We start from the raw sequence: 27392 nt of genomic DNA, 5'->3' as shown, positions 1-27392 counted from the left end.
CAGAAACAGGATCCAACTGTAAGCACACTTGTACTTTTCTCCCTCACAGTCTGCTGCAGTGAGGGGAACGCGTATGTGCGCTGCTAACATTAAAGCTGAAGTTGCTAACCTCAGTTATCCAGGAACATTTGCAGAGCTGGAGTTGAGGTAGCTGCATGCTAAACATCAAGCCAGTCTACAGAGCTACAAGAGTGGCTTGAAACTATCTTTCATAATGATGATGATGAATGGTGATGATTAACTGCTGCACCCCACCCGCCATCCGACCAACCACACCTGGAAACAGAGAACTGATCATCATGTTGTTCACCGAAACCTCCTTCAACATAACTTTTCTGAAGCTGAAGAATACAGAAGGGCCTCTGATACTGGGGTGCTCTGCATGGCATCACTGTGCTCAACTTCCTGCTTGTTTCGCCTACAGAGGAACAATTTCACATGCTACAGTGCTGTGCCCTTAGAGCAACACACAGAGCTCCACGTGTAAGGAAGATTACACTTGAAAGAACTCCATCACACGTTAAACCACTAACATAAATGCACCCGCCCTGACCCACCTTCCCATTGGTAAATAGCTAATTGATATTCCAAACGCCTCTGACATTCCACTCCTCTTCAGGGAGGAGCAACCCAAATCTTCCAGCAGCCACCTGAAATACACATTGGAATACGCACCCCAGGTTCAGTGCTTACCTCTAACTACATATGACACTGGCCACACCACCAGCAGTCGGTCCCAGATCTGATACCATTAAGACAAGCGCACTTCTGGCTAGTGCCCACTCTGGCACACTCCTTTCATTAGAAGAACATATGCTGCCCTAAAAGAAGTGAAGATCCCTTGATTTTACCCATACAACTCATACATTCCATCTTTTTATTACAGCAAGGGCATTAATTAATTTATAAACCTGTTTACTTGGCAACAGGAGGGCAGTAAATACTACAAATTGCTAACAAATTAGTCACCTCCTGCAAAACTATAGCGTGCAGATAAACAAATCAGCTGACTGAAAAGTGTGTATATTCCAAGTCATGTTTTAAAATGTGTGCCAAAATATTTTGAAATGTTTCAAAAATATGTCTTCTGGTTGATATTGAAGTAAGGATGCTACCAATCCAAAATCTCTGCATTTATTTAATAGCATAGATTAGTATCAGTATTTCCAGGTAGTAGATTTTTCAGTAGATACTCTTTTAAAGGTAACGTGACAGCAGGGACTGTAGAGACTGTTCTTCATTGGGAAAAACTGGCTGTTGGTTTCCAAACAAGATATTTTGTATTTTCCCTGTTGTCCTTAAGGACTGGGGCTCTAAGGAAACTTCCAGTTGTTCCATCAGGTGAAATTGTGTTCTTCTGCAAGTCAACAACAATGCTTCTATCAACCTCACTGGGCCTGGGGTTTGAAGTAGTGTCTCAGTACCTCTTTTATCTTTCTCTCCCGATTTCACATTTGTGTGATGTTTATGATTTTTCATAAATATTGAGAATCTCTCAGTGACAGTTTGCCTTTTAGGATTAGCATGTCTCATTGCAACTTGGTGTTTTGCTGATTTATCTTTTGCAGATACGCTTCCCTTTCCTGAGGGCATCCTATTAATGTTCAAAAGCCTTATGCCATCTCTTGCCTTTGGATTGCTGCTTGTTTGTTGCTAAGATGTGGGCACCCACAAGATGTCTAATGCTCATACTTCCCACTTGTTCCGGACTGTGTACGTATCACAACAGTGTGAGCGCAGCGTGCTAGATAACCTTCATCCCCGCAAAGCAGCCACGTGTCTCCGTATTGCAGGTCTTGCCCCAGTGTCCCACAGTAGTTCCACTCCCACAGACGGTGTGATAACCTGCTGTGACTGTGCGCGTCCTGTCTCTAAAAGTAAACAACCTCAGTTCATAAGTCTGAGACTTCGTAAGACAACAGAATCCCCTCCCGCAGTTAATGGTTTGCCTTTTATATAACCGATATTGATACAGGGTAGAATAGCGTGTTCTCAGTTGGGAATTTATCTGTGATCAGGATGTGTAATTCCTGGCACACTTTATTATGGCTCTATTCCTGTACTCATTTTAATGGGACTGCTGGAGGCATTACTGCTGACTGTGTTTTGAACAAAATACCACCCTTTAGAATGGCTTTTAAAATTGTATTTATTTTTAGAAGGGGGATTTATTTACATTAAAATAATAATAAAAATAATAAAAATGAAGCCTTTCATTAAAATTTGCTTTGCAAGTTCAATACTTTTCTCAGGAACCAAAATGGCTAGGTATATTTATTTTAAAACTTGAACCCAAACTGTCCAGCTCCCCAGCAACCGAGGTTAAAGAAGAATGCCAGATATTATAAGACAGGAGATTTCACAAAAGAATGACAACGAAGTTATAAGAAAAAAATAATAATATAGGAAAACCAAATCAAACCAAACAAAAAACAAAAAATACATGGGCTTTAGGAATAAAATAGAGAAAAAATGGTGGCTTACAGTTGATGATGGTCAATCATTATGGTAGTCAGTTTTTACCTTCTAGCCTCTTCTTTTGGGAAGCTACCAGAAACATTGCAGTTGTCACAGAGGCAGTTAAATGGTTGAGGGGTCCCCCCTGAGTTATTCACAAAAAAAGGATATATCTCATATGGTATCAAAATGTCAGTCAGCTGCTGGTCCCTAAAGCCTTCTTGCCCTCTTCGCAAAGTAGTTGTTGCTAGAAGAGTACTGTAAGAGACAGTTAAGGTGGGTGACAAATCAGTTGTATCACTCATTTTCTAAATCATTGCTGCAGATTGCCTCCAGAGTATTTCATTTAAATTTGAAAAGGAAAAAGTGAGGCTGAGCTTGGCGGTCAGAGTATTTTCCAGATTGGTTACCTACTCTCAGCATACAGAAACTCTGGCTAGGTGTAACACACATTTGTGATCCAGAATCGGCGGAGTTATTTTTACACATATATGATGCCCTACTAGCACAGTTGCGGCCAAAATTCCTGGCAATACACTCTTCGGGGTTTTGAGCATTTTTTTGTCCTTTTATTAGGTACCCTTTGCAATAGCTTGCTTTCAAGGACTGAGGAATGATAAAAGCTAGAGATGCACCCTTAACCTCAGGAGGATATTGGGAAGGGATCCCATCAGTCTGAAATCAACAGAACAATGAAAAGCAGAGAAGTTTCATTTCCTACACTCCTGTACCTTTCTTTCTTAAGGACAATAGCTGTCTGCACCGTGTAGGATGCAGACGTGTTGAACAGACATGAGGAGATTGTTAATGATGTCCTAAACAACCTTTGATATAGGCGTAGACATGGCACTTTAGCCTGGGACCTCGATAGTATTTGGCAGCAACACAAAGAGCAGTGTAGTCATAGCCGTAAAGAGCTCACTGTTTACAATTCTATCCTTGACTTTGATCCAATGCTAACGTCTTGAAAACTTACGTTTATTTCATTCATGTAATAACATTTAAAAGAAGAGCCATCATTCATGCAACAGAAGAAATGAAGTTTTCTTTTTACATTTTCATTTTAAGCCTAATTGTGTAATACATTTCTTGTGCCACAAGGCTCTGATTTCAATTTGTTCAATGAATAAGCAGAGGACCAAATTCAGTGTGTTCCAAAGAATTATTAGCACTACTATCTGTGCAATTTTAGCTCATGGAGACTTCACCCAGTTCCATTGCTTTCTTGTACCTGGCACTATACAAACATGAGAGCAAGTATTCCCTGTCTTGTGAATGCACGCTTACCTCCATGACCTCCCGTCAGAACTGCATGCAAGATCCACAGGCAGGAAGCCAGCAGCCCTTAGAAAATCCCATGTGTCCATGGAAGCACTTTACATCTCTGCAGCACATGCTGCCACAAATGTATCAGTATCTCCTGCTCTCAGCTTCTTATTGAGTACTGAATCAATCCTTTTGTTGCTAGTGCTCGGTAGTGCGGGCCTTGCATATTTAAAAGATTTCCTTAAGCTGTGCAATTTTCTCTGTCAATAACTTCACTCACTTAGAACATTTCTCCCGTAGCGGGAGAAAGAAATTCCATAAGAACGGCTCACAGGCAATGGGAAAAAAGTCCCTCTGGCTCTAAGGTCTACCGTTTCCTACCCTAAGTATATGCTGCATTTCTATGACTTTGCTTCTGTTTGCTCTCATAAAAATCAAGAACATTTAGGGAGTGTTCATGACAAATGAATTTTTGCCTACAGGTAGGTTATATGCCTCTGCATTCTAAAGGCAACCCGGTCCTACCTGAACCAAAGCTGCCATGTCACACACCACGGGAGTTTTTAGCATGCACCACGTGCTCCGTTTGCCTGCCACGTGTAGATGACACTGTTGCGTTCGTTTACCCTCTGTGAGAATGGTGTACTGAAGTTTTTCCTTCGTCACTGCTCACCCACAAACTTCGTGTCCCCCGCAAACGATGCCGCTAATCACTTCTGCCCCGTGGCTTCAGCTGCAACTCTGTGGAGCATGACATGGCAGCAAGCCCATCAGGGGGCCACAGTCATCCTTCAGAGGTGCTGAACTCAAAATGCCTGCCCAGCCAGCAGGGAACTGCTGTTCCCAGTGCTTGGGCACTGCACGGCAGAGGCGGGCAGGTTTCACCATGCTGGAAGTCACATCGGGTGTCTGTCCTCTGCAAGGCAAAAGGTGGCTATAACCCGAATATACATTCTCCCTCTACTGTTGCCTCAGTTTGGCAAAAATGTAAGCAAAATAGAGCATTCTTCAGAGTCGGGCTCCTTTGTCAACATGACTGAGCGTGGTGATTGGAGACCGGAGCTAAGGATGCCCAGAAACTGATGACTTCGCCCCACAGTAATGTCCTCCGCTTATGTGGCCTATTGTTCTCAATTCTGCACGGTCATTGCAGGCCAGAGATCTCCCTTTTCCCCTCACGTCAGATTTCATATGAAGGCCAGATCCTTCAAGTCCACTGTGTACCGTGTAGCATCCTGGCCAAAGACTTTATGCAATTTCTCAGACCAGAGACACATCTGACGAGCCACTTTGGTTATCGTATGTGACCTGAAAAAAGATGGCCTTCACCTTGTTGAACTTGCATTAGAACTGCAGTCCTTTTACTGTAAATTGTTGGACCAGCTCCAATATTACTTCTGGGAAATCCACACAGCCGCAAAACCCTAGTCCTCTCCCTGCGTAGCCAGACAGGAGCAATGCTTCCTGCCTGATCTCCAGCTCACCTTTGTATGACTGGAATTGGGCTGGAGTGGAATATCTCCCTTTTCTTGTGGAAAAGAAACATAAAAAGAAGAAAAAAATACCACATAAAAATCAATCAGGGGTGAAACAGTAGAAATAGGGGAAAGAATATCAAAAAGAACAAAGGTAAAAGGAGTAGAAGAAAGCAGAGGGAAGAGCAGAAAATAGCAATAGCAAAATACACAACAAATTAAGAGCCAAATACTGAAATGGTTGCTTTGAGCCACAGCGCAGAGCTGTTCTTAAAAGAAAATCTAGAGGAAATGTTTGGAGGAGCTCTACGTGCCGATGGAGTGAGGTAGGGCAGGGGGAAGAGGGCGTGTTTCTGCTACCCATCCCCAGTGCTTAGGGAGCGGTAGGTGGAAGAGTGAACGCTCCTCTCATCTGCACCATGACTTCATCTGGAGGGCAAACAGTTGTGCTCCAGATGTCTATGGAAAAGGAAAATAGCTCTTGCAGAGCTGAAGAACTGGGGACCCAGAGCACACCAGGTAATGCACTCTCTGAACAACAGGGTAGCGGCTCCTCTAACTTACCACTGTTTATCAAGCCAGGCCTCCCCTGGCTAAAGCTAGTACGTGTGAATGCTTTCCAGGAAAGAAATAAATAAATACAGTAGGAAAAATAAAATGTTACCCAATGTAACAGTGATCTGAACAATTCTTCGCTGCAAAGAACCTGTGAGAAACAGCGAACCACCCCGTATGCAGCCGATGTACAAGTGGAGGGTGTTCAGACAGCTGTGATCTGAGCAGAGTGAGAAAGGAGAACAGGATAGCTTTCTGCCCTCTCAACCCAAAATAGTCAAAAGAGTGCCAATGGCATAAAATAAATATTGATACTGTATTTTACTGATAGGGAATACAGGGTAAGATACAAACTTCTTCTACATTTAAGTTCCTACTTTATCTTAGCACTATGAATAACCTTTTAAAACTGCTTAAATTAAGCCTGAATTTCAGTGTTAGCAGAATAAAGGATCCAAATGACTCACCAGAGGTCGTAAAGACAACTGTGGCAGGGCTGTGAACTAAGTTCATGGCATGAGGGCACCAGACGGGAAATGAAGAGACTTGTGCTTTGCTCTTGGCTGTGCCACTGACTTGCTGTGTGGCAAATCACTTCCTCTTCAGGTGACTCAGTTTCTCCCACAGGCAAATGGAAATATGATTCACCTTTGTAAAAGTCCTCTAAGAATGATGATGGAAAATGTTATAGAAGAGCAAAGTAGGAATTCCATTCCAGTGCTTTCCCCACCCCATCCTTTGTCCTCTACTTGCTGGATTTTTTGGAGAATGATACCTTTGTTACTGTGAATGGTATCCTTGTTAGAGATAACAAAACAGCGAATTATACAGAATTAAATGCAGGGTGACTACTATTATTTGCTATAAACAAACAGAAGATGTTCTGAAAGAAAATTCTCTATGTTGCAGTCAGTCAGCCAAAAAATAAAATGCCAGTTGGCTACTCAATCCAGAGGGAAAAACAGTATGTAACTATATAATTTAAAAAGTTGTCATAATATAATCAGAAACAAGGTAGATGGATGTTATTATGCTCTTAGAGTTGTACTGAAACAGGTACAGATAGAAGAGCTGATGGAGACAGTGTTAGATCATTTAAGGAAGATTTTTAAAGCCAACAACATTGTTAACAGCAGAAACAGGAAAACACACTGCAGTAGAGGTAAGGTGCTAGAAGAGGACAAAAAGGGGTACAGGCCTTGCATTGTGTGTTTGTGGCCAGGGAAACTGAGTTAACCCTGCTACAAACTCACTAAGCAACATGGGGAAGATGAGCAAACCAAACTTCTCAATGAGCCTTTTGCAATGTATTCATTATTTTCTAAATGTCCAAGTTCAGATGTATACAAGACCAATTTTTAGAAATGTTGATCTTGCCAGATCTAAAAGAAGTTAAATGGAAAACCATCTAGTAAAATATAGGAGGGAAACTCTTCCAGCTAAAAACTATAATAGCCATTATTAATTACTTGCATGCAAATTTTCAAAATCATACATGGACATTTGCAACTTAGCGTACATCTGCTATTTGTTATAACCATATGACAATCCGCAATCAGACAATTAGCCAGCTGTATCTGAGCTAGCTATGTTGATCAAGATGGTACCTTCAAATTCATGATTAAATCTTCATTTTACATATGCAACTGAACATGTGCAATTTAGAAATGATGCTTCAATTTTATTTTATTTTTTTAAAATATTTCAAACTCTTTGGCATTGAGGATATTGTGCAATCTCAGTAAAAACAACATCCAGTAGGTCTTAAACATAATTTTATTTTTGATCTTACCTGGGCAAGTTTTCCAAGCTCCTTTATGGATCCTAAGCTCAAGAGCAACTGCATGCCCATTCTCAGATACATCTGGATCTATTTTGATCTTGTGAAAGAATATAAATATAAGTTTAAAACCAAATTGTTCCATGAAATCTGTAAGCACTTCAATTGCTTCCATAAATTTTGCATGACACTGTGACATTTATTTTGTGCTATTGTCTTGTAATTCAGTTTTAGCTTTCTTTTATTACATATCTTTGCTTTCCATTGCTTTTTTTACTAACTCTCTGGAGCATTTCCTATTTCAGTTTTCATTTACTGAAGCCATGCTTTAGGACATATTACTCTTTACTGCTTCCCTTATTATATGATTTACCATGCACAGTACAGTATTTTTTTGCATCGTTTTACATCATTCATATTGACATTGTGTTGGCTGTACAAGATCCCTCATCCATTTTGTTAACTGTAGAAGTCTGTCTGGGCCCTTCTGAAGGGCTTTTTTGTAGTTGTTGTTACGATTTTCTGAAGAACTCAAAAAGTGGCTACATACACATTAGAGATATATGTATACATTTCAACAGTTTCCTCATCCACCTGTTGCACTCAGAATTTGCATCTAACTTCCAGCTACTTCACAATCGCACATTATTTCTTCTCCTTTTGACATCTGGTAGCGCTGTAGTACTGTATCTGATCTAATGAACGGGTTGCTGAGGACACACACAAATTCGAGATACTCTTACCATTCCCTTCGCTGAATCTCTGGGTTTCTCCCCTGGGGTTGTTTCACTTGGCATCCCCAGTCCACTTGACTTGTTTGGTAAAGCTGTGGTTCTGATTGAGGGTGCTCAGTATGAGACGAACTAGACAAGTCAACACCACTCTGTGTGTGAAAGACAACATTAGCATATTAACAAACATGCTGCGAGATTGCTGTGCTTACTTCAGGTGCTGCCCGTGCAGTTTGGAACCAAAAAGGCTCTTGCTTGTTCTCTGCAGTCTGCCACTTGGGTGAAAATATTTCTGAGCCCTGTCTATAATTTAAAAAAATGATAAAAAATCCTGGTGTTGTGCTCTCTAAGCAGTATAGTCCTTTTTTACGTCACTCAGGCACCTGTTCTCACTACCTGCCCTAGTCACAACCCAAAAGTCCTCTGCAGTGCCTACTGACTTCAGCAAAAAACCGTCACCAGCCTTCTGCAGAGGTTCAGTAGTCTATTATTTTCTCAGAATACCCTATTTTAATTAGATAATTTTCAGATGTGTCATTGAGTAAATGTGGAAGAACATTAATGTGATTAAAAAGTTTTGTAATTATGTTTAATGCCAAGGATGTCATATTCTCTTGCTGATTGGATCCTTTTGCACTTTTTGAATTTGCTGACACCCCGGCCTTCTACGTCTGCTACTGCATTTCTTCCCTTGGCTTTTTTCCCTGGATGTCAAGATCACAACCCTTGGCATTCAGTTCTCCACCTCCTTTACCTTCATTACTAAGAGGACTGAAAAGCCTTTGCCCTCAGCCCAGATGTCTGGGTTCTCTGTACCCCTCCTACACAAAACCCCCCTCTTAGTCTCTCCCCCACCAAATGATGCTGCAGCTGAAAGTCCCTGAAGGTTGTGTTCCCTCAGGTGGGAGAAATTAAGCTTAGCAAGTGCTAGAAACTCTACAAGATAGAAAACAGAAAGGGACACTTGAATTCCCAGGGAACGGAGAAATTAAAACTTCTGTGGCAGAAAATAATTTGCTGGGGAAGGAATATTCCACAGCTAGAGAATGTTAGAGACCCTGATGATAAGCTCATTATTTTCATGGTGTAGTTCTCTGCTGGTTCAGACCACCTCATTGTCTCATTTTTTTCCTCCAGCTAGCTTTGTCTATAGCTCAAGACACTTCACTTATTTCTGAGTGATGTTATGTTATGCAGCTTTCCTCCTATTTGGCCATGTCATTATACCTTTGCCCGTTTCCCATGTGCCATATGTCCCATCTTCTGCTAACACATGGATCTTGAATGGAGCTCCTAGAAAATACTCCTTCCAGGTTTCTCATTTGTGTGCTCCCACCTCTCTGGCTGCATGGTAAGGAAAGAAGCAAAACTAAGGAACCTATGGGTTTTTGTTTCAAGGAGAAAAGCAACTGTATTTTCTGTTCTGCAATAACATGGCCAAAAAGAAGAAGAAGGAAAAAAAGTGAGAGGAAAGGAAGAGCTGAGAAATCAGCAGCTCTCCACACTGTCATACTTAAACACAGCCTCAAATCCAGATGAAGTCCAGGATACAGGCAATCCCAATCCAAGCATTTGATGTTGTCTATATCAGTCAACACAGGAAGACTGACCGATGCCATCCGCCTGTGCTTCTGTAAGGCCTTTGACATGGTCCCACATAACATCCTGATCTCCAAATTGAAGAGACATGGATTTTAAGCATGGACCATTGAGGGGATAAAGAAGGAATTGGCCGGATGGCTGCACCCAGAGAGTGGTGGTCGATGGCTCTGTGTCCAGGTGGAGGCTGGTGACAAGCGGTGTCCCTCTGGGGCTGTCCCGGAACGGGTACTGTTCAGTATCTTCGTCAATGACACAGACAGTGGGATCGAGTGCACCCTCAGCAAGTTTGCAGATGACACCACGCTGAGTGGTGCAATTGACACACCAGAAAGAAGGGATGCCATCCAAAGGAACCTGGACAAGCTTGACAATTGGGCCCACGTGAACCTAATCAGGTTCTACAAATCCAAATGCAAGGTGCTGCACCTGGGCCAGGGCAATCGCAGACATGAGTAGAGACTGGGAGAAGAACTCGTTGAGAGCAGCCCTGAAGAGAAGTACTTGATTGAGGGTTCTGGTGGACAAAAAGCTTGACATGAGCCAGCAGTGTGCGCTTGCAGCCCAGAAGGCCAACTGCAGAGTGGCCAGCAGGTCAAGGGGTGATTGTGCCACTCTGCTCTGCCCTTGTGAGGCCCCACCTTGAATACTGCATCCAGATCTGGGGCCTTCAGCACAAGAAGGATGAGGATCTGTTAGAGTGGGTCCAGAGGAGGGCCACGAAGCTGATCAGAAGACTGGAGCACCTCTGCTGTGAAGACAGGCTGAGAGAGCTGGGGATGTTCAGCCTGGAGAAGAGAAGGCTCCAGGGAGACCTCATGGAAGCTTTTCAATACTTGAAGGGGTCTTGTGAAAAAGATGGTGAACAACTTTTTGCTTTGGCAGATATTGATAGGACAGGGAGTAATGGCTTAAAACTAAAATAGGGTAGATCTAGATTAGATATAAGGAAGAAATTCTTTACTATGATGTATGGCAACTGAAACAGGCTGCCCAGAGAAGCTGTGGCTGCCCCATCCCTGGAGGTGTTCAAGGCCAGGCTGGATGGGGCTTTGGGCAGCCTGGTGTGGTGGGAGGTGTCCCTGCCCATGGCAGGGGGTTGGAACTGGCTGGAATTTAAGGTCCCTTCCATCCCAAGCCATTTGATGTTCTGTCGTACTCTGATTCAGTCAGAAGAGCTGTGCAGCCTGGAGGTGAGAGGCAGCCAGGACATCATCACAGCAGCACCTGCACCCACAGTCTGTCAACACAATGTACAGTGAGACCGGCATTCTGGCCCCATTAGGTCAATGTCAGTTTTACTGCTGCCTTTACTGAGGCCAGGATGGCACCCCATGTGCCTGACTTGAGGGCTGCCGAGCCCCTGAGCTAAGGACCGTGGTGGCAGAGCTGTGTCTGCACGCACTGCCCTGCCCACCCTGCCTCCTCTGCTTCCTTGCCAGTGCCACAGTGGGGAAGGTTTGGACAGGGAGGTTAGTGGGGCCATGCAGCCCCTTCCTTAGCACTGCTCAAAGCATTGCGTGTGCCCAACATGCCATGCAGTGCATGAAGGCAGCTGGAGAATGCAGTTGAATGGCTGCGCTTTGAAAACCACATGATTTTTTGATTATTTCCTTTACCCACGCAGTCTGATGCCAGAGGGGAACATGTGGCCCAAAGTAATTTTTTTTCCCAATTTATAATTCACATGTTCTTTACCACATGCAAGGCATGATTTCACACTATGGTACTTGCAATCGTTTCCATACCTAGTCTTCCTTACCACAGGGTGGACAACATATATTTTATTTTTCTGCTCCTAAGGCAGTGTCACTCTGATGGTCTTTTCAGACATTGGCTAATTTTCCAAGAATGCTCCTAAAAGATTTCAATATGCTTTTTGATTATTTTCCTGAGAAATTTTAACCCTATGATTAGTTTTAATTTGGATTTTGCAAGCACTTAGAGCTTTCTTGCTAGGCAAATCACAGACCACTTGACCTCTTATGAAAGATGCTAGTACGATCCCATAGCTGCAGAAGCTGAGCTTTTAATCGCCAGTGTATGACACGTGCATCAAAGGCCTTGTGAGCAACCACATTCAGCAACAAATTGTACAGCCTCATATGTTTCATTCCTTTCCAGTGAATAATGTTTATTAAATCTGCCCATTATCTCCTCCACTATATGTAGCTGTTACACTCTCTGAAGGTGATGTTGTAAATAAAGTAAGGTTACACTCTCTGAAGGTGATGTTGTAAATAAAGTAAGGTTCAAAATAGATATTTTTTCTTTTGGTACAATACAATAAACGTCTTGTAAAGGATGAACCACTGTCAGTAGCTAATGTTCTTTGCCATTTCTAAGGTAGAAACTTAATTGCATCCACTCTTTTCCTCTTCTTCCCTTTCAATTTTTTTACTTTGCTAAGGTCCTTTAATTTTCTCTCTAAACCTGTATTAAATTCAGCACTGCTTAGCACAAAACACTGCTCCCTAGTGTGGAAAAAATAAATCCCAGTACCTCTTTGTAAGATCAAAGGAGGCTATTTATCCCAAACAGACTTAAGCAACTCAGACTGTCAAATAGAGATAAAAGAGAGTTAGATTATGCAGAGATAGGTTAACATACAATATTAGCAACCTCAGAGAGCCCTGAGTCTAACAGAGACTGGATTGCTACTGTTTGCATCTCGTGACAGATTGATTTTCTACCTGAGAAGGTGCAATCTTTGACTGAAGTTTCCCCTGCATTTGGGACATCTGTAAGGTCTCGTAATTTTTGCTGATATGTAATAATGTGTGAGAACAGACTGTACTTTCTGTCACAGGCAGGTCGTTTAGAGGGTATATCAAGGGTATATATACAGAGGGTATATATCAGAGGGTATATATTTAGAGCGTGTATTCTCACTGTGGGAGAGGAAAAGCAGCTGGAGTTTGGCAACACGCAGAACACCAAGAAGCAGAGAGGAGCAGGGTGAGAGGGCTTTGGTTTCCTTAGTCTTCAAAAACATCTGGTTTCCTTAGCTTCTACAAAACGGGGGGAAGATCTCCCCTTCGTCCTGGAAAAGCGAGATGAACTGTGTAAGTGATCCTGCTCGAGGCCAGGCCGCGAGGCGGGCCTGCGGCAGCCCCAGCGCTTCCCAGGCCGGGCCAGATCCTGGCTCCCCCTAGTGCCCTCCTTCAGGGCTACAGGGGAGCCTTCAGTTAAATTTATTATTATTATTATTATTATTATTATTATTATTATTATTATTATTATTATTATTATTATTATTATTATTATACTTCCACTTTGTACCACCTCAGAAATCCACCCTGATAAGCAGAACGACACAGTAAAGGACAAAGGATTTCTCCTTCCAGAAGAACGGGTGATGATCATCAAAAAAAATTGCTCATCTAGATTTGAGAAATCTGAGACAGTTGAAACCACACGTGCATAGAAATGATTTGTAAACATGCAATAAAGCTGAAAACAAAAGGTCTACATCTCTTTGGTTACAATGACTTTGGTCCAATAGTTTCAAAACAAGGGTTCGCATCTCTAATTCATGCACAGAATTGGTTTCAGAAATGAAATCTGCAACTCAAGGCAAAGGTAGAAGTCACGTCACCAGGAGAAGGAGCTGGGAACCAAAGCCTCCAGGCTGATAGCAACACTCAATTTTGGAATGAATTGATAAAACAGTGTACACTAAAAAGCCACTAAAGTCTAAACTTGCAACAATCTATTAAAATAATGAGAGAACAATAAAAATTCTTTAATTTAAACCAGTGTGTTTTACTACTGCAGTTTAAAAGAAGGTCGTATCTCCCTTTTAAAAGTCAAGAAATGGTACACGAGTTATAAGAAGCATGCAAAACATCACAAATCCACCAATGCGAAAACTTTTAAAACTTCCCAGACGGAGACTGTGCACATAACACATGTCCATGCATCGTAAGGTGGTAGTTAATAATACAACAGCATAAAACAAAAAATGCCTACTTGATACTTTATTTTATCCCACTCTTCATAACCTTGCCCTGATCTCTGCTATACTATCAATTTTAAAGACATAATTATATGTTTTCACACCATCTCCAGGATTACCTGCCTGGATTCTGGGATTCTGCAGACAAGACTGAGGATCTGAAGCCAGGCACCAAGAAATGAAGAACAAGAATTGGTCACTGTCTGGGAAAAATAATTCAGTAACTTGCTTATTGCCTCCTAGGAACATAACAAACAAGGACGAGGCTGCCTGTCTCTTCAACAATTAAATGATCACTTTTATTCCTGTCTCATTTGCTATATACTTTTAAAATTCAGCAGCAGATGAGGCAATGGCTCTAAAAATAATTGTCATCTTCAGTAGCCAGCCTGATTCAAAGCTGGGCCAATTCCATGCTCTCCAATGGGTGAGCCAGGACTATTGTAGGAAAAGAAACAGAGCAGATAATGGAAAGTTGTATCATATGTAATATAAAGTAGGAGACCTCACCTACGTCTAGGCTGTGTGAGATTACAATCTTTGGAGTGCTGCTTTCACATAGTTTTAACACTACAACACTACAATATAGAATATATTTTAAAATCATGTTATATTCAGAATAATTGAATGCAGAGTCTTTAATTTTCCATATGAAATTTCAGAAATTTCAACATATTCCAATTTCAGCAAAACTGATTTTTAAAATACAAATAGTTCTTTTTTTTTTATTTTATTTTCTGCCAGCTTGTAATGCTTGTTGCTTTGGCCTGGCCAGCAGAACTGTAAAGAGATCTAATTCCCACTGACTAACCTTTGTTTCTGCTGAAAGTGGTGGGAAATTTTGTGATTCACTGCAGTGAAGTGAACCCAGTGAAGGCTGAGCACTTCTGAAAATCCTGCTGTAATTTGGTATCTTTCTCCTTATTGAAATTATGCAGATGTTAGTTATTACCTACCGATGTCTACCACAGAGAAACAAACAAGTACAGATGTATTTACCATTTCTGCACATCTGAGGGGAAGCAGCATGTATAATTTGGGGGATGAAAATTATCACCTCAGGCTGTATTTATGCCCATTACTATTATTATTTATGACCTTCTCTCATTTTATGAATCATCAGTGATGATCAAAGGGCATCAGGCACTGACTTGCATATCCCTCCCTTGACGTATCATCATTCAAACCATCCCTTCATTCATTCCAGGGCTGTCATCAGGGGGATGCTGTCGGCTGCAATGAAGATCAGAGCGGGCCACAAATACACCATAGATGCATTCCTATGCAAGTGAGTGGGACTTGCAGCCACATTCACAAAATGGTTCTCTTTTCATGTATGTTTCCCATGTCACTAAACAAAGAACCACAGAAGGTTAGCTTTTCCAAGCATATTCCCGTCTGCTATCCATAGGGCCCTCGGCTCAGTTAAAAGGCAAAATATGGAATGGGAGTCGGGAGAAAGGGGCATTTAAATAAGGAATCGAGAAGAAAATCAAGATCTAGATCTTTGCATTGCAATGCAAGTTCTGCAGACCGTGTCCCTGATGAATGTCCTCGTGGTGCTAAAAGCAAAGCAGCCCAGGGGAGCAGGCAGTGCCCTGCAGCAGCCCGGCCCCTGCACTGAGCCGTGCTGGTGCAGCTGGAGAAGGGGTGCACGAGGTGCAAGCACGCGGGCTCGCACACTCTGCACGCACAAATACATACCCACTGAGCAATGCTTCAGTCAGCATCACTTATTTCTGCAGAATATTAGAGGATTGCTATGGCATTTTCTACACGGGAGAGTTTGTGTTGTACCACTGCATTTGCAGAGATGATGCTGTTTCAGGGCTGTTACTTGGCAATCAAATTCCCTTCCTTTGCCAGATCTCAGGGAAGCCCCTTTAAGTGATAAATAACAACGCAATACACGGTGTTAGAACATACAAAATTCTTCCTATATTGAGGTCCTATTTTAACCTCTTCCTAAAAGTGTTATCATTCGGATATAATTTTTCCTCACTGCTTTCATCTGTAGTTGCAAACTTAACATTGCTTGTGCATTTTGGAGATATGAAAAAAAGAAAGTTATTTGATTAAAAAAAATAAAAATCTACCTGGGTACACAAGATCAAATCCATTAGTAGTAACATTTCCAAAATAATTAATAGCCATTCACCTGTAGATATCGTGGATCTATGCATGATAGAAATTCATGTGGTGTGGGATTTTCTTTCTTTTCTTTTCTTTTCTTTTCTTTTCTTTTCTTTTCTTTTCTTTTCTTTTCTTTTCTTTTCTTTTCTTTTCTTTTCTTTTCTTTTCTTTTCTTTTCTTTTCTTTTCTTTTCTTTTCTTTTCTTTTCTTTTCTTTTCTTTTCTTTTCTTTTCTTTTCTTTTCTTTTCTTTTCTTTTCTTTTCTTTTCTTTTCTTTCTTTTCTTCTCTTCTTTTCTTTTCTTTTCTTTTCTTTTCTTTTCTTTTCTTTTCTTTTCTTTTCTTTTCTTTTCTTTTCTTTTCTTTTCTTTTCTTTTCTTTTCTTTTCTTTTCTTTTCTTTCTTTTTCTCTTCTTTTCTTTTCTTTCTTTTTCTCTTCTCCTCCTCTCCTCTCCTCTCCTCTCCTCTCCTCTCCTCTCCTCTCCTCTCCTCTCCTCTCCTCTCCTCTCCTCTCCTCTCCTCTCCTCTCCTCTCCTCTCCTCTCCTCTCCTCTCCTCTCCTCTCCTCTCCTCTCCTCTCCTCTCCTCTCCTCTCCTCTCCTCTCCTCTCCTCTCCTCTCCTCTCCTCTCCTCTCCTCTTCTTTCTTTCCTTTCCTTTCCTTTCCTTTCCTTTCCTTTCCTTTCCTTTCCTTTCCTTTCCTTTCCTTTCCTTTCCTTTCCTTTCCTTTCCTTTCCTTTCCTTTCCTTTCCTTTCCTTTCTTTCCTTTCCTTTCCTTTCCTTTCCTTTCCTTTCCTTTCCTTTCCTTTCCTTTCCTTTCCTTCCCTTCCCTTCCCTTCCCTTCCCTTCCCTTCCCTTCCCTTCCCTTCCCTTCCCTTCCCTTCCCTTCCCTTCCCTTCCCTTCCCTTCCCTTCCCTTCCCTTCCCTTCCCTTCCCTTCCCTTCCCTTCCCTTCCGTTTCTCTTTCCTTTTTATTTTATTTTATTTTATTTTATTTTATTTTATTTTATTTTATTTTATTTTATTTTTTATTTTATTTTATTTTATTTTATTTTATTTTATTTTATTTTATTTTATTTTATTTTATTTTATTTTATTTTATTTTATTTTATTTTATTTTATTTTATTTTATTTTATTTTATTTTATTTTAGTTATTTTGAGCCTCTGCTGAGCGCCAGTCCCGGTGCCGCTGCCCCCGGGCCGCCGCGCAGGGCGCGGCAGAGGCCGAGCGGAGCCCGCTGCCGGCAGAGGGCGGCCTCGGCACGGAGGCCGCCGGGGGAGCGGAGGCTGAGGCCAAGGCGGGGCAGCTCCACGGCCCTGCCCGGGGCCTCGGGAGCGGAGTCCCAGGTGGTTAATCCAGGATAAGCAATAATTAACCGAGAACCTGCGGCCCCGCCACCGGGGTGGGGTGGGGCACAGGAGCATCCCGGGAAGCGCTCAAAGGCAGAAAATAACCGCCAGCGCCCTTCTGGGGCATTGCAGGGAGAAAGTTAGGGGGGTTATTCTAACTTTATTTATTCTCGTTAGCTTTGGTTAAATATATACATATATATATATTTTTTTCTTGTATCTTTCTTGTATCTTTCTTGTATCTTTTCTTGTATCTTTCTTTTTTTTTTTCTTTCTTTTTTTTTTCCTTGCATCTCTTGAATGCAGAGAATTTAGAAACAATTTAACATTTTTTAATAATTTTAATATTTTTTTTTCCTTTAACACCCGTGGTTCTTTTTAATATTTTTTTTTGAACAGAAACATTCCTTCAGCTTTCCTAGGACGAGTCCCGGTTTCTGTGTAAACGGCGACGTTGGGATGTTTTTCCAGCTACCCGCACACAAAAACCCTTTCCTCCCTTCAGCGTGCGCGCCCCAAGGCGCATCTGGAGCACGGCCCGTGCCGGCCGGCCCCACGCGGGGATTTGTTCCCCCAAAGCCACCTTCGTCACCCGCGGGGCCAGGATGCTGCGGCTCCAGGAGAGGGACAGCGACACGCACCGCGACCCGCAACACCCACGGGCGTCCCCGCCGGACCCCCACGGGGGGATGCTCCCGTAGGGGGGGTCCCACGGGGGATACGTGTTCCCACGGGTTGCGGGGGGGGGGTGACCCCACGCCCCCCCCCCGCCCCGCCCCGCCCCGCCCGGTCCGTCCCTCCCGCCCCGCAGCGGCAGAGGGCGGGCGGAGCCGGAGCGGAGCCGGAGCGGGAGCGAAGCGGAGCGGGAGCGGAGCGGGAGCGAAGCGGAGCGGCGGCCGGGCGGTGCGGGGAGCATGGCCCCGGCGGGGCGGCTGTGCGCCGCGCTGCTCTGCGGGGCCCTCAGCCTGTGCAGCCTGCGGGCGGCGGGGCGGCAGCCCGACACGCTGTACCTGTGGATCGAGGCGCAGCAAGCCCGGGTCCTCATCGGTAAGCCCGGGGTCCCCCCTGCCCGCCCGGGGTGCCGCGGAGGGGTTCCCGCGGCCGCCGCGCATCGCCCCCCCCCCCTCCCGCTTTGCCCTTCGCAGGCTTCGAGGAGGACATCCTGATCGTGTCCGAGGGGAAGATGGCCCCGTTCACTCACGACTTCAGGAAAGCCCAGCAGAGGATGCCCGCCATCCCCGTCAACATCCACGCCATGAACTTCACCTGGCAGGCGACGGGACGGGTAGGTGCGGGGCCGGGACGGCGCGACGGGAGGCTCCGCGAAGCCGGGCAGGTGCCGCTCTTCCCCCTGGGGAAGCCCCTCCGAGGCACCCCGCTGCTCCCCATTGCCCCACGTCGCGCCCCGTCGCACCCCGCTGCTCCCCAGGCCGCGCCGTGGCCAGGCAGCCCCAGCTCGGGGGCGACCCCGGGAGCCGCTGCCTTAGGGGCAGCCGGTCCCCCTGGGCTGGGGGCGTGCGCTGCGGGTCGCTCTCCGACCCCTGCTCCTCCAACCCCTGCACCTGAGGTGTGGCTCGGGGGGTGAAGGTGGTTCTCTCACGCACACCTCATTTTACGGCCCTTAACCCCCCCAAATCCACAGCGAACCCGCATCTCTCGGACTCCTCTGCTGAAAAGGTAAGCTTGCGTGATGTGTTTCCGTGAGCAAACACATGCAGGGCTTGACACGCTGACGACACGCGTTACATGTGCATTAAGCTGAACCACGTTAGCCCAAGTTATCATGGGTACTGAAAAAATCCATCATAGCGAAATGAATTCACTTTTACAGTGCTGAACGTTGATTTTATGTTTTGTCATACATTCTATATTTTATTTTATTATAAAGAGCTTGGTAAAGATGAAACAATATGCACCTTCACCAAAAAAAAAGTGAAAATTGGGTGTATAATTCAGCTGATTGCAGCTTCACAAATTTGGTTGTGGCTTTGGTTGTTTTAAACCATGCTTTCTAGCTACAGGACTTGTTTGGCTTTGACTTGTTGTCTGAGGTCCTTGTAATTTCTGCTGTCCTCCCAATGTATTTGAGTTCCCGAAATGCTTTACCTCCTCTCTTAGAGAGGAAGGGGATATGGAGAGAGACCTGCTCACAAAGACCAAGTGACTCGCTAAGGTTGCTGGAGTTCCCATCCAGCTTTACAAAGAGAAAGAGTTTGTATGCCCAGGGTTGGGATTTAAATAACTAGGGATAATTGGTGCATTTCAGGACTGTATTCCCTGCTCTGTTTCTCTATCAACATCTGTTGCTGTCTGTGATAAAAATACCTTTTTGGAAAGGAGGTAAGGAGGTTTGAGATGTCAGACTGAGCCCTGTCCCTCTTCTCTTGTCCCTCTTCCTCGTGCTCTGTTCTCCCTCTTTGGCTGCCTTCAGACAGCTCATTAGGGAAAGCTGATTGTAACAGACTGGAGAAGAGTCACAGGTTAAAGACAACATAGAGAAGCGTTCTCTGTGAAAAACCCCTTCTGAGCTGCAGCAAAGCTCTTTAACCAATAACTTCTCCTCCTCTTTGCTGAATTACTGAGTTCTTGTAAGACAAAAGATAATTAGCAAAGTGAAATATGTGAATGGTTAAAGTAACGTAATTGATATCCCTGTTCCTACAAGAATGTGTTAACTTTCAGATCTTTATGGCTCAAAAAAGTGCTAAAATTGAGAGACTCTGTGTTTGCAGGTCTCATAATCCCACCTAGCTCCTCCTCACCGGCGCATCTGTGTGTATAGTCAGTACAAACTTCGGCACTCTGCTCTCATGGCTGTGGATATTTCAATACTGATGCAGGTCTGCAGATGAAGGGCAGGGTTTCAAACAGCATCCTTAGCTAGGGAAGGGATTTCAGCCCTCTGGTGTTTTATGATTTGGGTTAAGAAATGGACTTACATCCCTGAGAAAACGTCTACTTTTTGGTAGCACAACGAGCCCTGTTGGTTTCTGCAGTCCCTTAGAGGTGCTCAGGTACAGCTGCCTGTTCCCCACAGCTCTTGTGACCCTGTGGGGGAAGGAGGTCACTGACTGTCCCTGTGCCACCCAAGCCTTTACCTGATGAGAAGGAACAGGAATAAACGTGGGTATTTATGTAGCCCACAGGGCAGCGACGCTCACTGAGGAACCATTTTATACATCTTAACTGGACACTGCCCACAGCAGTGTTGCAGCTGGAGTAGGATAAAAGTTGCTTGTGACCAAAAAAAAAAAAAAGTTTCTCCAGAATTTCCCATATTTTGTAAGGGGGAGAGATGAGACTAGGTGTTACCAGGGGTTTTGTTTGGTGGTGTTTAGTTTTTAGATATAAAGGTTCTTACAAGTTTCCCCTGACATCCAGGAAAATGCTAAACACCTGCTACTTTTATTCTGTTGTAATGCTTTTGTCTGGGAAAGGAAAGGAAAGGAGAGGAGAGGAAAGGAAAGGAAAGGAAAAAGGAAAGAGGAGAGGAAAGGAAAGAGGAGAGGAAAGGAAAGGAGAGGAAAAAAGGAAAGGAAAAAGGAAAGGAAAAAGGAAAGGAAAAAGGAAAAAGGAAAGGAAAAAGGAAAAAGGAAAGGAAAGGATCAGACTTCTCCCAGGTGCCTACAGGATTATGTCTGTGCCCTGACACAGTTCCTGGCCCTGGAGTCACCAAGGCACGCAGGGAGGGAGCGGCTGGGTGGGCATCTGGGCACCAGCTGAGGCCAACCCCATCCCCGGCACCATGGGGCCAAGTCTCCCCTGCCGCTCACCTTGTGTCCCTGCTTGCACCCGTGGGGATAAATATCCCGTGGGCAGGTCACACCTACCTGGTCCTGGGATAAACAGCCACGTAAGGTGTAGGTTAGTAAGCAATCCAGCCCAGAGAGTGGCGATGCTTCTCTGTCCTGCGCTGCTGTCTCTATCCGGGTTCTAGGTCAAAAATGCATGTTGAATGCCACATTTTGAGGACTGCATTATAGCTGCATGCTGTGTAAAGTAAAGTGGTAACATCCCATTGCATTTAGATGTTACGTTTCTAATACTGTGACCAGTGTACGATAACAGACAGCTAAAGCTATTTTCACTAGAAAATATTAATCAAAGAAAAGCACTCGTTGCTTTTAGTCCCTAGTCCATTAGTCCTAACTAAGTATTAGGAAATATTAGGGAAAACCCAAAATGTAAGTATCTCCAGATGCTGAATCCCTGTTTTTTTTTTTCTTCTGGTGATGTAATGATGAGCCAAGCAGGGGATGTGACAAGAATGGGACCACTATGTTTTTATGCACTTTATGTTTTTACCTATGAATTTTAACATATGATTACAGATGTCATGTTCTGTTTAGAAAAAAACAAACAAACAAACAAAAAACACCATTATCTCAGTGAATTGACAGTTAAAAAGATTGGCCCTTGATAGGCAAGATTATAAAAGAAAAAATTAGTGGTAATATACAGCATGCAGTAGCCATCCATGTAACCACTATAAAACTCACTGGTGTTGCTTCATGCTCTTATTCTGTATGTTTTTTTTTGCAAAAGAGAGAACAATGGCTTTTGGGGTCTTGTCCTCTGGGAAAGATTGCCCTTATAGACTTCCCAGTGAGAAGAAGAGATGCTATTTTGCAAACTGGTGCTGCATGTTTCACTCCAGGGAAACCACTGGAAGGTACCACAGGTTGTGATGATAACATCATCTCCACAGTGCTTAGAAAATTATTTAAACTCCAAATCCATGAACACCAATACATGGATCAACTTTCTGTGGGATTTCTGATAGCAAGAAAATTAACTTCACATGAGTGAGGATAGGAGGGGGAAAACCATATCCAAAAAAAAAAAAAAAAAAAGGTAAATCTGCATAGGAAGATGCTGGGGAAATGCCTTTGGTCTGGGAAGCACAAGAGACAGGAGGTAAGGGGGCATCCCAGCACGTAGTCCTCAGGGCTGATACGCAATGCAATGAGATCTGTACCTGCTGGAAAAGCCAGGCTACCTCTGTGCAACACGTTATTGATAACCATGAGTAAAGGAAAAAGATACCCACCTCTTAGGGAGAGAGGATATACGCCATCAGTATATTTTCCACCATCATTTCCATATTTTGAAGCATAGCTTAGGAAAGACATATAATTACAGTTCTTGGAGGCTAATTCTGATCTCAGCAATGTGACCATCAACCCCAAACAGCTCAGTGATGCCTGGGATTACCTTATATTGCTGAGACCTAGCTTGACTATGAAGATAAAAAGGAATACCAGCTATGCCAGGAGAATTTTTGTTTCTTTGACCTGAAGAAAGCTAATAAACTACAGATTTAAAGGCAGAATTGTTACAATAGGGTGCTCCTTTCAAACATTACTGTTTGCTTGATAAACTAAAAGAAAGCAAAGAACAGAGAATTTCAAAACAAATAATTCTTCAAAGGAAACGTTTTTCAAAGAGACTGCCAAACTTTTTGTAAATATCTTATTCATACCCAGTGATTACAGTGATGCTTTCCAGCTTAAGAAGTGCCTAATACTCACAGCTCATTTTTTTTCCTAATGAAGGTATGGCTGGTCTGGAAGTTTGGTCAAGGCAATCGCGTAAACTTGTACTCCTGGGATTTACAGTAGTATCTTCCCTGAATTTCCAGTAGTACCTTTACCGCATTTTCATGTCACCAAACAGAGGAAATACTTTGTTTTCTGACCTCTGTACCAAAATTTCAATGTGGAATGTGAAGATGTTTACATACTGTGAGCATGATTTTTAGACAGGGGGCTCGCCCATCGAGAACACAGCTCCAAACCTTTAATATTTAGATTCTGTTCAGCTGTGGTATTTTGCATCTCAGTGTTGTAGACATGCCACCAGGGATCAAAGTAATGCTGTAGAGATCCCACTTCACTTAGTAAAGCAGGCATGTGCCAGCCATCTGTTGTATCTGCTGATAGAAAACAGCAGTAAAGTTTCTCAAAGTTTGGCCAAGAAGTAAAGGGGGGATTTATTGCTCAGCAGAGATGAGTTACAAGGCACCTTGTAGTGTAAGCTACATCTGGTTTCCATAGTAATTTACATGGTATATGTGTAAACTACACAATTATTCTTTTTACACAGCAGTGTAAAGCTGTGTTAAATAAACTGTTCTTCAAGATTCCCATTGTTTATCCTTTCTATAAATATTCTAATACATTTTTAACAAAAAAGCTAAAGTAATAAAATATTTTCACTACTTTTACAGTAGTAGTTGCGCTGCACAACACAACTGTTGAAAAGCACTGGAACTAACAGGGCACCCCAAAGCTTCAAGACTGTATTTTGTGAATACGTACAGATTTGTCTCCTCATATTGCTAACAGTTTTTCTGAAATATAAAATCCATGATGTTTGGCTTTCATCTCCTTTATGGAAATGAAAATGTTTTCTGTCAACATCACCTCTTTTTCAGAGGCAATTTCTTAAGTATGTTTTTAGTGGCCTGAAGTTAATGCCATTACAAGTAATGCCATGGAATTAAAAGAACAAACTAACCATAATGAAAACTAACTGGAAGAATTTCTTAATGTATTTACTTCTATTGGTATCAGGCTTCCCATGGAGTTTTTTGGTGTAGCTAGACTTTGGAACAAGCATGGATGACTTGCTTCTAGCAAAGTGACCTATGTACATATAAATATACAAAACCACCTTCTTCTTAGTCCATGCACAGATGTGAGGGATATGGTGTGATCCAGAGCTTTCAAAGCAGCGTGCTAAGTACTTGCATCAAGTTGAATTTAGCTTTAACTATTGTATACCTTTGCTCACAGAAGCAATGAGTTGCCCAAGTCCTCTGAGTTCTCATTTTAACGTAGCTGAAATCTGCTTTCCCTGTTACGAAAGTAATGGAAACTGGTTGTCTAAGAGGAGCCTTTGGTGTGGAAACTGGATGCAGGTTTGGCTGTAGGGAGACTGGGTTTTTTGACTCTTGTGTTGTGGCCTGGCTGGGAAGAGATGGGTGCAGAGGCAAGCACCTTGTACAACTTCGTATGTGCTGTGTGAAACATTGCTTTTCCTTTTGCTTTGAATGTGGTAATTTCTTTGAGTGTCATTGTGAAAATCCCTTTAGAAACCCAGGTAGGCAGTACTGACCAGGCCATTCCTATATACTTGCTGAGATCTTACTGGATCCTGAAGACGCATTGCTCTGTCTTCCCTAGATGTCATGCTGAGCTGTGTGTCTACTATTTGTGCTCTTTTCCTTAGCAGAGATGTCACTTAGCTCTCCAAGTCCCTATTGGAGCCTTAGGCAAAAATTGGCATTATTCTTGACATGTTCCTCTAACATTAACACTAAGTTTTGTCCCAACAGGTGGGATCTCTGCAGTATAATATTGAGTACCTCCAAACTCTTAGGTTACACCACCTGGTTCATACAATTTGTCACTATTCTCCACCCTGTCCCCCACCCCCAAAAAGCTCTGTTAATGACTTTTCAGTTTGAAACAACCCCTTAAGCTTCATAAAGTAAAGCTCTAGTGTAGGAATTTGCCAAAATTTTCCTTCATGAGCACAAGTGCAAAACATTCATTTAGCTTTTTCACGCTTGTCTTTTTCAGTGGGGTTTTATTTGCACTGTCTTCAGCTGTTAGCCCCATTGACTTGACGGTGGTCTGCTCTGAAGAATTTCAAAACAATTTTATTAGCATTTTGAAAGCTTTCAAGAAAACACATCCCAAAACATTTTTTTATTTACCTTATTGTGGTTTTACATTTAGCTTGCCAAGGTTTGTTTTATATTTATCTTCCTTTTTCATTCAAATTCCACTTTTTGAAAGATGCTATTTGATTTCTATTAGTCTCTTTTGTTCAACCTCTCTGTTCAACCATATTGGAATTTTTTGTTTAGTTGTTTTTGTTTGTTTGTTTCTTTTTTAAGGTTCAGGGAACTGAAACTATTTATTTGTGGCCAAACTCTTCACTACATCAGAATGCAACCCAGACATAGTGGAAAACGCAGTCACCCAAAGCGCACAGAAAAGAACAACAGCAAAGACAGTTGCATTGCAATCCTTAGTTTTTTGTAACAAAACAACAGCGTCCTTTGCAATGAATTATGTGTATAAAGTTCAGTAGATATCCGGGGATGCGGGTGTACATTTCAGTAAAAGCAGAAGATATTTGGTATTTTCTGTTACATAAGTGCCTTTTTTGAAAATTGTAAGGTAAATTGAAGAAACACAAAATCAATCACATTTTGGATAAGTTTCTGAATGCGTGGTTAACTTCACGTTTTTTCCCTTCTCTTTGGTTTGTGGAAACTGACATTTTGAAATCTCAGTTGTAATTAACTGTGATTGTAATAAAATGTATGTAACAATGTAATGAAAGACTGCCTCTTCCCATGTCAAATGTTGTTCAGACCCATGCACGAAAAGCGTCTGGGCTATCTGTGACAATTTGGGCTGAGCCCGTTGTGTCAAGTAACAGAAGCCCAGTTCAGTGGGTACACAGGCACTGAGGTCAGACGCGTTTTCCCCTTGGGTAGCACCTTGGCAGCTGATGTGTGTGAGCTGACAGTCCTACAGGGCCTCTGGCTGTGGCACTGGCCCTCCCAGCCTCTAACGAGACCCGGCAGACTGGAGAAGAACCTGATGAAGAGCCACCTCTTTCCTTACACTTACTTCATAGAAGAAAGTGCTAAAATGGGCAAAAACAGTCACGTTTTCAAACTTCTGCAGGGCACGTTCCCATCCCTTCAAGCCCTTCTGCTGGTCTCTCTGTGGTATGTCCATGCCTCTCTTGTACTGGGGAGCCCAGGCCTGGACCCACCACTACGGATGTGCCTCATCAGGTCTGAGTAGAGGAGAAGAATTATGAGAAGAAGGATTTGTGAGGAGAAGAATTTGTGAATCTTCTTGCTGGTAACAGTCTTCCTAATGCAGCCCAGGAGGCTGTTGGCCCTCTTTGCCACCCACACAATGTTGCTGGCTCATGGTCATCTTGATGTCCATCAGGACCCCCAGGACCTTTTCTAGCAAACTCTTTCGCAGCTGATTAGCCCCTAGTGTGTACTGCTACATGGGGTTGTTCCTCCCCAGGTACAGGACTTTGCAATTCCCCTTGTTGAGCTTCTTGCCAGCCCATTTCTCCAACTTGTCAAGGTCCCTCTGAATGGAGCACAACCTTCTAGTGTATCAGCCACTCCTCTCAGTTTTGTATCATCTGCAGACGTGCCGAGGGTGCACTCTGTCACAACATACTGGCCATTAATGAAGATGTTAAACAGTCTGGGATCCGGTATGAACCCTTGAGGTGCACCACTACTGACTGGTGTCCAGCTGGACTTCACACCGCTTGCTGATCACAACCCCCTGAGCCAAGCAATGCAGCAGTCCACCTCATGGTCCACCTACAGAAATTCTACTTTTTCACTTCTGTGAGGATGTTGTGGGAGGCGGTGTTGAAAGCCTTCCTAAAGTCAAGACAAACAAAATGCACTGCTCTCCTCTCATGCACCAAGCCAGTCATAAACACAGAATGGGCCAGGCCCTAACACAAAGCTGAGAGTGCCTTGTACAATCACAGCAAAGCAGCAAACGAAAATCTGCCTCAAAAAGTATTACAAATGAAGCAAAGACAGTGATACTGTTGTATGGAGGCACTGAGAAGACTTTATACATCTATGATATCCAAAATCCACCATAGTATGTGCTTATTTAAAGTCTGTTCATAGGAGACCACTTAGCTACACAGAAATGCTAAGGAGTTAGCCTGACAAGTCTGCCTGACTTGGAGAAGAGACACTTGGGGGATAGAAATGCCTTAGTAAAGGCTTACAAAGATTTGAGGTGGATTTGTTTCAGCCGAACAAGAAAAACACTGATTTTTTTTCCATCTATATATGAAAGTGTGCTTTGTTTTGTAACCGACTGGTGGAACCCAGCCTGTTTGGCCATACAAGGAGAAGTGGGCAATTACCTTACAGCTGCTCCAGCACTTGCTGCCATCCCTGCCAAATACTTCAATCAATAACTTAGAGACCAAACATTGCTTTCAGAACTGCTCCCACAAATCCTCTGAAGTTATCCCTTAGCCTGGATAAAGAGCTAGCTCAACCTAGCCGAT

At 43.1% G+C, this 27392-nt stretch overlaps 2 protein-coding genes across 2 annotated transcripts in view; one reads left to right on the top strand and one right to left on the bottom strand.

The window, feature by feature from the left end:
- Positions 1-2519: 2519 nt before the first annotated feature.
- On the bottom strand, positions 2520-9900 carry LOC308188053 (uncharacterized protein; the record flags this gene model as incomplete). The annotated part of the gene is made up of 5 exons (XM_080576666.1): positions 9019-9900; positions 8277-8416; positions 7546-7633; positions 6221-6416; positions 2520-2715 (listed from the first exon to the last, which is right to left on the bottom strand). The coding sequence occupies exons 2-5, from the start codon at positions 8328-8330 to the stop codon at positions 2520-2522; spliced, it is 534 nt and encodes a 177-aa protein (XP_080432792.1). The 5' UTR covers positions 8331-8416; positions 9019-9900.
- An 8213-nt stretch (positions 9901-18113) lies between these two features.
- WIF1 (WNT inhibitory factor 1) overlaps positions 18114-27392 on the top strand; it is a 40105-nt gene continuing 30826 nt past the window's right edge. The window contains exons 1-2 of the mRNA XM_080579877.1: positions 18114-18344; positions 18443-18582. Of these exons, the coding sequence (XP_080436003.1) occupies positions 18212-18344; positions 18443-18582 (273 nt within the window). The 5' untranslated portion in view covers positions 18114-18211. The remainder of the gene's footprint in view (positions 18345-18442; positions 18583-27392) is intronic.

Source organism: Anser brachyrhynchus, assembly GCF_964034855.1.
Source record: "Anser brachyrhynchus genome assembly, chromosome: 1".
Classification (NCBI taxonomy): domain Eukaryota; kingdom Metazoa; phylum Chordata; class Aves; order Anseriformes; family Anatidae; genus Anser; species Anser brachyrhynchus.
The sequence above is the reverse complement of the archived record's forward strand: the minus strand, read 5'-3'. Positions and strand labels throughout refer to the sequence as shown.